At 35.1% G+C, this 11,973-nt stretch overlaps 1 protein-coding gene across 2 annotated transcripts; it reads right to left on the reverse strand.

Annotated features, from left to right (window-relative positions):
• Window positions 1-943: 943 nt before the first annotated feature.
• On the reverse strand, window positions 944-11,756 carry LOC135688142 (trace amine-associated receptor 7d-like). 2 transcript variants are annotated; one of them, XM_065204862.2, is made up of 2 exons: window positions 7,981-11,756; window positions 944-6,137 (listed from the first exon to the last, which is right to left on the reverse strand). In XM_065204862.2, the coding sequence occupies exon 2, from the start codon at window positions 4,544-4,546 to the stop codon at window positions 3,575-3,577; it is 972 nt and encodes a 323-aa protein (XP_065060934.2). In that variant the 5' UTR covers window positions 4,547-6,137; window positions 7,981-11,756; the 3' UTR covers window positions 944-3,574. The 2 variants fall into 2 exon arrangements, with proteins under 2 accessions (XP_065060934.2, XP_065060935.2); XM_065204863.2 differs by having other exon boundaries at window positions 944-4,698; window positions 6,234-11,756.
• Between the last annotated feature and the right edge of the window lie 217 nt (window positions 11,757-11,973).

Below are 11,973 nucleotides of genomic sequence, written 5' to 3' on the forward strand. Positions count from 1 at the left end.
GGTGTGTAAAAAGTTTTTGCGTACAAGAACAGAAAAAAATTTACCAAGGGTTTGCAGACCAAAGAAGTTTACAACGCCGAGGGACGATAGGTCTTTACTGAGGGAACTGCGAAGTAATAGGTTTGAATCCTTACTAGATATTATGTTGTCATGTAAAAGAAGCTAAATAATGGAACATAAGCAAAAACATGGCTATAGAAGTCATGAAAAATACAAAATTTCCAGCATTATAAGAAGAAAATGCTCTCTCAAAGCAAAAATTACTCATCGACGATGAGTACAATGGTTTCTCCTTTAATGTTACGCAATTTTAAAAGTAGCTTGAATAAATGCAATAATTTAATAAATTTGTAGCATTTTCGTCGATGAAGTAAACTTTTTTTGAAGCTTAAAAGTTTGATTTTATAATTTCTTTAATAATTTTTTTTGTTATGCAAACGTGAAATTAAAAAGTTGTATTTGTTTGGACAGCTCTAAAATTTTTGGAAGGTCATGTGACTTTGCCATTGTTAGGCCATTCAGCCCTTCTGCATATTTTGCTGTTATAATCAGGAAAATCGAAAAAATCCTGTGTTTTCTTGGTTATTCTTCATAAGTTGAAGCATTTTGTTAACTTTTTATTCCATTTTGGGGAAACTTAGGCCTAGATTTTTTGTAGAAAGACTGCCTAAATCTGAAAAAGTTTCCGTTGCAAAACCGAATCCAACGGAACGCCATAATTCGTTTATCGAATTCGTCCCAATACTTTTTGAACGTTAAGTGTACTTCTATATAGATTTTTTTAGGTGGGATAAATGAGACGAACACATGCATCTATCCTACGTAGTCACCGCCATTTTAAGTTCCAAGGTCCTCCGTTCTATTGACTTTGAAGTAAAGCTTTGATTGTCTACTTTGTACCAATACTCCATGGTTGCAGCAGGTAGGCACACCTGTTTGTCACTAAAAATTGGATGCTGCTGGTCACCAAACACTCTACCGTAAAATATCATACAAAATATTATGAATATACCCTAGTGTAATTGTCAAAGATAAGTTTTCGAAAATTTGTTTGATTTACTAAGCCATGCGATGCCCTATTTCCGAACTATTTGCCGTAAAACGTTTATGTTTTCTGGCTTCAAGTAACGCCAAGGCCTGTGTGAGATTCTGCCACAGCTATTTTAACAGAAAGTTGATATTTGATGGTTTAGTCAAGTTTCTTTTGAATTAACAGCAAGGTTTTAACAAAATTGCTACTTAAAAACTTTCAAGACTTTCAAATGCCAATTCAGGATGCTTGAATGAGGCGCCCAACCCTTAAAATTGCTGATGGCACTGCCCCTGAATTGGATATCGATGTATAATAGCTTGATAAATAGTTAGTCACCTTTGTGATTATCAATGTGGGATAAAAGCTATAAATTCAATTAATAATAATGATAGACTTACAGCTGTAGATAGGCAAGGTAGAATACAAAAGATGTGCAACAATAAAGAAAACTGTTTACTCATTATTCTACTTTTAAATGTTTCATAGATTTACGAATCTACGAAGATTTAAACCAAACAATAGCAATGTTAAGAAACACAGCCGAGCAAGGTAGTCGACTTCATAGAATATTAGATTAAAGCGTTAAAATAATTGACTTGGAAATGAAGCCTTTGTTGACACTGAGAAAGAAATCACTACCTATGCTTACAACAAACAAAACGCAAAATCGAGATATCATTTAATGACTATATAAATTACACTTCTTTTTATTGCACTTTAAGCAGCATGGAACGATCTGTATTGAATTTTGAAATCCAAAAGAAATTTTTAAACAAATAATGATAAAAACTGCTAAGTTTTTGATATGATGTCTCACATAATAACCTAATTGTTTCTTGACATATTTTTGTGTAAGGTCTCTTTAATATTTTTGTATAAGGTCTATTCACAGTCTCTTTAATATGTGCCATATTCTAAAATAGTTTGATCAAAAGGTACAAATTAGTCAATATAAGCAAGGAAGAGCTGGTCAGTTAGTTGAGAAATTTTGTCAGTTAGAATATGTCAAAAAGTCAAGGATGGCAATTTGAATGAAGTTACTTATAATTATATGGTAATGCATTCTTCTCTCTAACTTGAAAGGATGCAGGTTCAGAACAGAGAATCTTTCTAAACAATGCTCTGACGCGTCTTCCTCCACATGTCTGCCTTGCTCTATAAATTAACAATTGAAAATTCTGTAGACAGCTGTGGTCCGAACAGTTATTCAAGGTCTTTTGCTCAATGGGGGGCTTTTAAGTCACATTTGCTGATGAAGTCGATAAGCTCCTCTTTCTTTGCTTAAAGGTTTGAAATTTCGCCGATTCGGCACCTGTAGATGGCAAAGCTTCTCTTTAATTAAGAGCTTCTCTTTATGTCACACTCTTCAAGCTTCAGTCCTGTTCATCATATATATTCTCTTGTTGCTAAGCTATTTTCAATTTCTGTCTCGATTTATTTCAAAACATTTTCTTTTTCTGATTATCAAGCAATCCTACGTACAATTTTAAACAACTACAAAACAATTGAATGCAGGTACATCTCGAAACACAACTGTATTAAAGAATTATAGAATTATCAGAAACACGAGCACATGACTGTTGAGGTTGCCCCATCAGTGCCGCTTGTCAATTTAGAATGATACCAATGAGGTCCTAAGGTGAAAACGAACTCCTTCTGTCTACACAATAGCGGTTTTCCATGCTTATGTAGATAGACTCTTTCCAAAACTGCTAGATGTAATGACGATCGGGCTTTGCCGATAATCCGAAACATATCGCCATTATAATTTTTTCCACAATCTTGGTTGGAATTATATATTTGAGAATGTATATATCATAAAGCAGAGAATATTACGTGAACCTTGCAATATATATTGTTATAGGGTGAGCTCTCTGTATAGATAAACTAATCGTGCCACTCGCTAACCATTACAGTCACTTTGATCAGCAAGGATTAAAACATTTATTTTGGTGTAACCAGCAAGGAAGGTTTCGGCACCAATTATGCTTTAATAATGATAAAAATGAAACGAGGTTTTCAAGCCACACTCGTGGTCTGATACGAAACAGAGGTAGGAGATCTAAAATTGAAGATAGGATACCTCATTCAGAAAGTTAGATCAAAAGTAGAATGGGTCGCGTTTTTCGTGCTTTAAGCAATATCTATCCTGCGTATAAAGTATTGAAATTATAGATAATTATAGAATATTAGACAGCGTACTGCCAATTGAGCCATAATAATTATTGAAGTATCTAATACATTATTCGGTATCAAATAGAGCTAAGCTTGAATAGATCTTTGCAAGTTTTTCTACATGCAATTCATTTGGGTACTGACATTACTCTTTATTCGTCTTACAGGAATGACATGCAAACTTATTACCACACTATCATAACTTAAAAAAGGCTAACGATTTTTTCTGGGAATTTATAATTGACATAAATTACGTTGTCTAATGAAATGACGATAGGCGCTTTGTAAGAGGCCTCTTGAAACAATTTTTTAAAATAGAATACATTGGTCCTGCTGTGGTCTGTACAGACTACAGACCTGGTGTTTTCAACTCGATGCATCATTCACTTTTTTTCTGCATATTTTTCCTATAGTTGTCGTAATTGCAGATCTCAACCTCAAATTTCTATAGCAGTAGAGGAATGGGTTCAGAGAGCTGTTCATATAGAGGAAAAGCTCCACTACTCTCCCTACAATGTACTTCGATTCAGCAGATGCCTTGATAACGATCAAAACGACCGAAGAGATAAACCAAGGAGCATAGCAAATTATGAACACGGCTGTTATCGTGAAAATCGTCTTCGCCCCACTTTTTGTGCTGTGCTGTCGGGCAGTAACAACTGGCCTATTAGATGCTTGGTGAATCTGTCTCCTCTTTCTGGTAAACCTCAGAATCCATATTATTTTAAAGTAGCAACCAACAACTATAAACAACCAAGACAAAATCAATGCTGCCGAAAGCAAGTTTAGCACTGAAAGGCTAACAGCACCAGAGAAAGGAGGAATGAGAATGATTATCCACACCAACCAAACAAAGGCAAGTGCTTTGATGAATGTTCGCTTGTTTGATGGGATGCGGTATTGCATTGGATAGGCAGTAGCAATGTAACGGTCAATACTTATAAATGCCACATTTACCAATGACCAACCGCAAAGCAGGTACGAGGCAAATGACTGGGTTCTCTTGACCGCACAAATATGAATGTCTGATAGCTCTAAAGAGCGTATAACTATGTTCAGTGGTAGGACAAATATGCTGACGAGAAAATCTGTAACTGACATAGCTGCAAAAAGCAAGTTCTTTGAGTTTCGTATATCTGTAAAACTTCGTACTGTGTAGAGAATGATCACATTGCCAATCAGAGCTGTAGCAGTTATCCCAAGACTGTGAAAAATGCTGAAGTATGCAGTTAGTTTCGCGGAGGCAGTCATTATAAATTCAACGTGCTGCAGTCCAAGGCAAATGTAATTGGTTTTGACTTCATTTGTTACATTCGCTGTGATGTTTCCCACGGTCATTGCAGAATGCGTTGTTTTCTACATGCAGCAACAACAGCTCTTCGTTTTTAAAACAGCAAGAAGGCTTTAGTCATCATTATTTAAACTTTTCTTGTAAACTCAATACCATACATCTGCCATAGTAGTCACTGTGTGTGCACTGCTGTTATTTCCTGAAAAAATGATCAAATCTTTGTTAGAGTTTGTTACCAATCAAACACAATAAAAAGGAATTTTCACAACTTCACACTTTTTCGGAACATTCTGAATTTGTTTGAGCCGAATTCAAAAATTTACATCGGAGCAATGAAGCTCTTTTTGCTTGCATTGAGTTTAAAGGAAATACTATAAGTTTGCTTGAAATCTCAAATGCATGTACTGTTTTTCAAGCATTTTCGGTAGATCTAGACTTTTTACGTAAATTTTTAGAGGTCTTTTAAATCAATTCAAATCTATTATCTATAACATTGCAGCTGAGCGTTTTAGTTGTGTTAAGCTGTTTTTATTGTCGATTATGCTATCTACTGGTTATTGTTATTTACTAAATAACGTTATTGTTTTGAATTGACAATAACAATGAAATAGTATTCATGAAGTTTCTTGAAGAAGGATACTTTTCCCACCAAAATTATCAAAATAAAGTCGTTTTAGCAAATATAGAATGTTGAAAAGAGGGGCTTCAGGTTGGGTCTGGCCCCGAAGGGCCTGAGAAAATAATTCATCCATGTAAAAATATACTTATATACGATCTATTTCATCGTTTTCACGCTTGATAGAATAAACAAGCAACTTTCGAACATTTAAGTAAAGCAACTGCATGATGATTACTTATAGCGTGATACTCGTTGTTGCAACTTGGAACCCTTCTGCTAATCACACTAAACCGTGGGCAGCCCTGTCTACACAGTATCGAGTACTCAATGAGAGACCAGTAATTCTTGTGCGCACCTATCCTTCCTAAGTATTACTTCAGAGATATATCATCGTGGCATCAGGGTTGTCATGAATTTACGTTAATATCTGCCTATCCTTTCTGTATCCTTTCTGCAACTGTAATAATGAATTGCAACTTTTATGAGAACATAATAATTGGATTGAAGTGATATATCCATGAAACATTCACGAGCAAAAACATTATGTCGTAAATGAACGTTTGATTCTAATATCTATTCTAATCGGTATGATTTTGCAAATGTTGATGTCCTTCAAATCTTTCTTGGCAATTTTCTCTTTAATTCTTTCTTTGAGTTATGAAAAATTTCAAAGAAATTAAATGCTTGTGAGCCAAACTAATGCAAATCAACAAAAGTGAATAAAATAGCCCATTTTGCATCAAAACGTCGTATTTCTACAGCATTCCTACTGTTACGTCACACTTACACAGTGCAATTGTGCTTCCGTACTTCATGATACAAATGATAACATTAATTTTGTTAAGAATTTATCGATACTTCCTACAAAAATTTCTAGTTATGTAGTCTAATTTATTTTAAAACTGTAAAAATGAGTATAAAATAATTACACTTTGATTAAAACGGCAAGGAAATGAACTCCATTTTCTGGCAACGTGAGACATTCATTGCCGCATTGCAGCATTGTAGCAAAGATTCTTCTGCAAAAAATTTCTCTCGCTTTGATAAATTACTTAGCAATGACACATTTTGTTGTAAATTTTACAGAAAAAGTAATAGACATTAAAGTATCTAACCTCGTCAAGGATGACCAGTTGCTTTCATCAAATGGTTCGGACTTCATGGGCTCGATTATATTGTCAGCTCATCAACATAGTGACAATACAATCACGTGTAGCGTAAGCAGCAAATGAGCAGGTGTATATTTCAGACTAAAAAGTATTCGCTAATGCGATTATTTACCACTTATTGTGAAATAAACAAAAAAAAAGTATTAGGCAACTAACTGTTTGCCGTTTATTCAAACTAACATCTTGTAAAATCACGACTTTACCTGGTCTTCTGCCTGAAAATTCTGTTTTTATTATCCGCCAATTTAATTTTTCAAACATCTTTGCATAAAGCTAAAAGCACTGTTTTTGTTTAGGTTTCATCTTCTCATGGTTTTCTCAGACGTGTCAGTCTAGGTTAGCATGACATCGACATAACATACTGAACTACAGGTTCTTCAGAAGAAATACCATTTCTCAACTCTTAAGAGACAACAAAAACACTAGAAGAATCATTGATAATTGATTTTCATAAGCAAAAAAGAATACCAGCCAAGGCAATTAGCGTTAGTAATGCAAAGTAACTGTTTTAGGAGAGAAGGTTTATCATAGAAATTGATGTAGATGTAAATTGAAAACAAAGAGCGATTCACTGAAAATAATAATAAAAGCTGTTCCAGTTGGTGGAAGATAGCTAATGGTCGGTGTAATCTAACACTAGACATATAAAATCTCGTACTTCAGCTGTTAGTGTCCAAGAAAGAAAACAGTTCTCACGATTATGGATCAGAGGTTACTTGGTGCAAAATTTGTTTCTAGCATAAAGGGGATTTAATCAAAAAACAATATTCTAGTGGTCAGTTACAAAAATGATTTATTTTTCTTGAAAACAAAGTTATTTTTATAAGCAAAAATACATTATTCGATATCTTTGATGATTGGCAGTTTGGGAAATACAAGGTTGTTGCTACATTTGCTTGATTATATTTGGATATTATACTGTTTCTTTAACCCACTCCTTATCTCATCATGTCAGATGGAAAGATTTTTTCTTCACAAGAAACAGCTAGTTGGTGGCAAACTTTTTCAAAGATACGGCAGATCAAACATACTGTATCAGAGTGAATAGATACCCGAATTTTGCTTCTGTAATAAAGAAAGTGTATATTTATTTTGCTATCTATTGCTCGTTATCAGTTTTAGGGCTTTCGTGTTACAGTAAAAGATATACAGAGCCAAGTTATAATGAAACCATAATTGTTAATTGATCTAACTGAGCAATAAGATGATTGATCTAAGAAGATTTTATTTGATCCTACACTGTTTGAATTTTCATATAGAATCAATGCCCAAATAGGGTTAGTACACATGTTACTGCAGAGCTGGCCCATGCTAACTTATTTCTAAGTTTTAGGAAGCTTTTTACATTTATCGAAGATTTAACTCAAATTCTTAAGTTTTCGTGCCTTATGCCAAGCTTTCTTCTTTAAAAATACGAATTAAAAAGAACCAAAAGCGTGGGAACCAACAGATTGTCTTTCTGAATGAATATAGTTTATCATATCATTGCCTATTTCAGTATAACTGATTAACCTATAAGCAACCGGATCATTATTTTTAATCTAAGATGAACATATTGCACACTTCGATGAATAATCCTTTCCTAGGCTTTCAGGTTCCAAGTCGGCCGTTTGATAGCTATAAGTTCCTAGGTGAAGAAGTAATTAATGGCTTTTTACATCCTAAAATTTACTTAATAGTTTATTCCTGTGACCTTTTCATTGATTCTTTCATCATGCCGACACTTTTCCCTTGTTTGAATCAGCCATCTTTCGGTCATCAAAAGCTACTTCCTGTTCAGATAACTGCATACCATAGGAATACTGCGCAACTCGAGTGTTTGATGATACATTGTGTTGATCAATGCTTTGAAGGCGTTCAACCGAAGACTTGCGTAGCTGTGAAATCTTTTTCAATCTAATGAAAGCATTAGCCGACGAATACATGGAACGCTAAATTTTTACAATTGGAAAAACTCTTCATTTGTCAAAAAATCTCTTAACTCGTCGATTCTTATTTTACAAGCACAAACAAAATATTGCATCATTATTCTAGAAGTAGAAGATTGCTACATTGAACAGATATAGTCTAGCCTTCTTCACAGACCGTCACCACCAAGGAGTCTTTAATTATGATTCCCTACTTCCTTGACAATGCACTTTTTTAAGGATTTCTTTCAAACTGTGAAGCTAATAAACAGCCAAAATTTTCAAGACAGTTGTTTTTCTTTTTGGGTTTGCGTCGCATACCAATTATGAGACCATTGCTACTCTTAATGTCAGTGGTTAACTACTGAATACATGCGCTGCCAACGGATTATAATGTTCTTGGATTCACACTATTTAAATCAGCTTTGTATTTTCATCACTTTGCAAAAAAGTTTACTATCAATAGCTGCTAACAGTTAAATAATAATGTTTTTTCAAATCTTCAACTTCATTATAACTAATTCATATTATTTTTCTTTATCCATCGAAAACATCTTGGTACCCTACGCTAGATACTTGCATTTCTCTAAAATTGTTTTACAACTTTCACAGCTTTTATATTCTCTATTTGATTCCTTTTCCTTATCGATTACAGTTTTGATAATAAACACCACAACCAACATCTTTCTAGGGGTGAAAGGGTGCGACACAAGTTCATTTTCAAAATTAGCAGATGCAATCCAAGGAGATTTGACAAGGATTATCTCTGTCTAGCCGCGGGAAACTGCATAAACGAACTCCTTGTATTAACAATACTTACATACCTTTTGCATTTATCTACAATACCTGAAAAATTATACTTGGATTCTATGTTTGCATTTTTCATATTCTACATCAAGCATTACTACATCCACCTCCCTTTCTCAGAAAAAATTTGATAGTTTAGGCAAAAATCATAGAAGTCGCAAGAGAAAATTGAGTTCCTGACTTCCTGCACAATATTTTAGAAATCAAACATTGTTCATAGGGGGAGAGAGGATGGCTGAAATTGTTCTGACGTTTGTGTTCCAAGAGTTTATGCTGGGTATTACCAAATTAGCTTTTATCTACATGCTAGTTTGCAAAAACACCTTTCTCGCCATGTGCAACATTTCCTCACAACAATGAATGAGCCCAACAGATATGAAAATTTGACCTAGAAAGCTTTTTCAGTCTTTATTCCTAATTTGCCCAACCCATGTTATCTACACTAACTGACAAACAGCGAGCTTCCTGCTTATGTAGATAAAACGGTTTCCAATTAAAGCACGTGTCCTAGTTTTCTCTCTCAGCTTACACAGTTGGTTTTTATGAATGATAATGTATTGAGAATTAGTATTTCGCCGTGAAGTCATCAGGAGAAATCACCCTCTGTCCTTTTCAATATGTTGCATTTAATGCCTAGCAAAAATTTACTTGCAGGTAGCAATAAAATAAAATATCCTACCCTTTTCAAAGTGCTTGAAATTAAACCATAAAACAAAATGCAGCAGTTACATCTGACTCCCTTTCAACCTTTTCAATGTAAACTGGGTTCTTGTTCGTTTGACATTCGTCAGAGTATAAAAGACGGATAATGTCCAAAGATAAGCAGAAAGTTTATATCCAAATGTTGATTCAAGGATGCGTATTCTTAAACTACCGTAAATCCTCGAATAAGTCTCCACGCTCGATCAAGCGCCACCCCCCCCCCCCCAACTCGAGTAAGGCCCACCTAAAAATTCATTTTTGCAAATAAGCCCTCCCCCCGTCGAATAAGCCCCCTATGGGGACTCATTCGAGGGAAACATAATTGCAGAATAATATTTAACTTCATAAAAGCACCCACAGGACAATAGCTATATAGTATTACTCCCTTTGACAGGAGACCATAAAGCAAAAAAGCGACTTTTGTGATGATAAAAATCTATAATATTTGTTAGATCTTCACACAGCACTTTGCAACTCTTTTAATATATCAGTTGTTGAAATTAAAAGCTGAAAATGCTCATGTTCATCTTTCCATCAACTCAATTGGTCAACAAGAATTTCCGCCACTTTCTTGCTCTTTAGTCGTGGCTCTTGCACCTTGAAATAAGCTCCCACCTGAAAATTCATCTTATTCGAGGTCTTATTCGAGGATTTACTGTACATGTAAGCACATTTCTATTGACAGACTCCAACAGGAAGACGGGGTTTCCAGAAGTGATACATCTATATGCTTCTTGAAAACATTTTGCATTTTATTTTGACTTCTTCTTTCATGTATAAGAGCTCTTCATAATTAGAGTCAACGTTCCTTAAAAAACTTTCATAACACGCTCATGAGCCTGATTGATCAGATTGCGTGGAAAATATTAGTTTTATAGCAGAGCAGGTTTGCCTTTTGAGGGTCAAAGCTTCCTGCAACTCTTGCAAAAGTATTCATTGTCTTGTGGCAAATATTTTTTATGCTCATTAGAGTACAAAACGCTCCTCAGATTTTTAGCGCCTCCCTTCCACTTCAATGCTCGAACATATACTGTGTATTTCTACGAAGTGTACTTTCTACACTTTCAAAAGTATTCGAGAGGCAAGTCTCACAACAGATGACTCCTTTCGCAAAAACAAAAATTTCTAGGCTATTCTGTAGCTTCAGAGAGTGGCACAGTGCTCAACATGCTCTCTTTCGATTAATTGAAAAATGTCGCATATGCCTGGATGACGGAGGCGTATTCGGTTTGGTACTCGCGGACATGTCTAAAGCTTTTGATTGCCTACCTTATGATCTCCTGAAAGCAAAGCTTGAGGCTTAAGGCTTCGTCATGAACTGCCTCAGATTTATATAAAGCTACCTTTTCGGCAGAAAACAAAGGGTGAAAACTGGGTCGGCCTACACCAACTGGCCTGATATTGTATGAGGGGTACTCCAAGGCTCTGTCTTGGATCCTTTGTTGCTCACCATTTACGTCAATGATTTGATTTATTTCATCCAAAATACAGAAATTTGCAATTTTTGCAGATGACAATACCAATTACTCTTGTGGTAGTGATTTGGATGGATGCATAGAAGAAGATCTATGTCAAGCTCTAAAACGGCTCAAATCAAACAGAATGGTAGCTAATCCATTCAAGTTCCAGATAATGCTCCTTGCAACCAAACTTGATGAAACAATTTGCATTGAAATATATGGAACAACTTTATACTCATCAGACTGCGTTAAACTTCTAGGCGTCACAGTCGATGCTGGCCTTTAATATGACCAACATATCAAAACCCTATGCCAAAAGGTGAACCGAAATGTGAGAGCATTTTCTAGGGTGGCCAAACTCCTAGATAAAGGTTAGGCAGAATTACTATAAAATTCCTTTCAGCTACCAAATTTCAATTACTGTCCTCTCTTTTGGATTTTCTGTGGAAGGCGGTGTATTAAGGAGATAAATCGCGTACATAAACGCGCACTAAGCGCACTGTTTTGTGATTATTAATCCACCTTTGAATGTCTCCTCACAAAGCACAATGAAATAGCCATCCAAACGTAAAACTTACAGAAGTTAATGACAGAGATATACAAATCATTAAATCATGAGAGTCCATCGTTCATGGGAGAATTTTTGGTACAGAGGGAACTGTGTTATGGTCTACGAATAAAAAATACGCTGCAACTTCCGCCTATCAAAACGATATCATTTGGGATAAACTTATTGGCATTCCGGAGGAGCATTCTCTGGAACACCCTGCCTGAGCCTGATACGATAAAGAATGTGGAAAACGTATCCAA

This window comes from Rhopilema esculentum, unplaced genomic scaffold (assembly GCF_057945365.1).
Source record: "Rhopilema esculentum isolate cy_ngs unplaced genomic scaffold, ASM5794536v1 HiC_scaffold_36, whole genome shotgun sequence".
Taxonomy (NCBI): Eukaryota; Metazoa; Cnidaria; class Scyphozoa; order Rhizostomeae; family Rhizostomatidae; genus Rhopilema; species Rhopilema esculentum.

Coding starts and splice junctions, on each gene's coding strand:
- LOC135688142 (XM_065204862.2), bottom strand. CDS start 4,546: ATGACCGTGGGAAACATCACAGCGAATGTAACAAATGAAGTCAAAACC.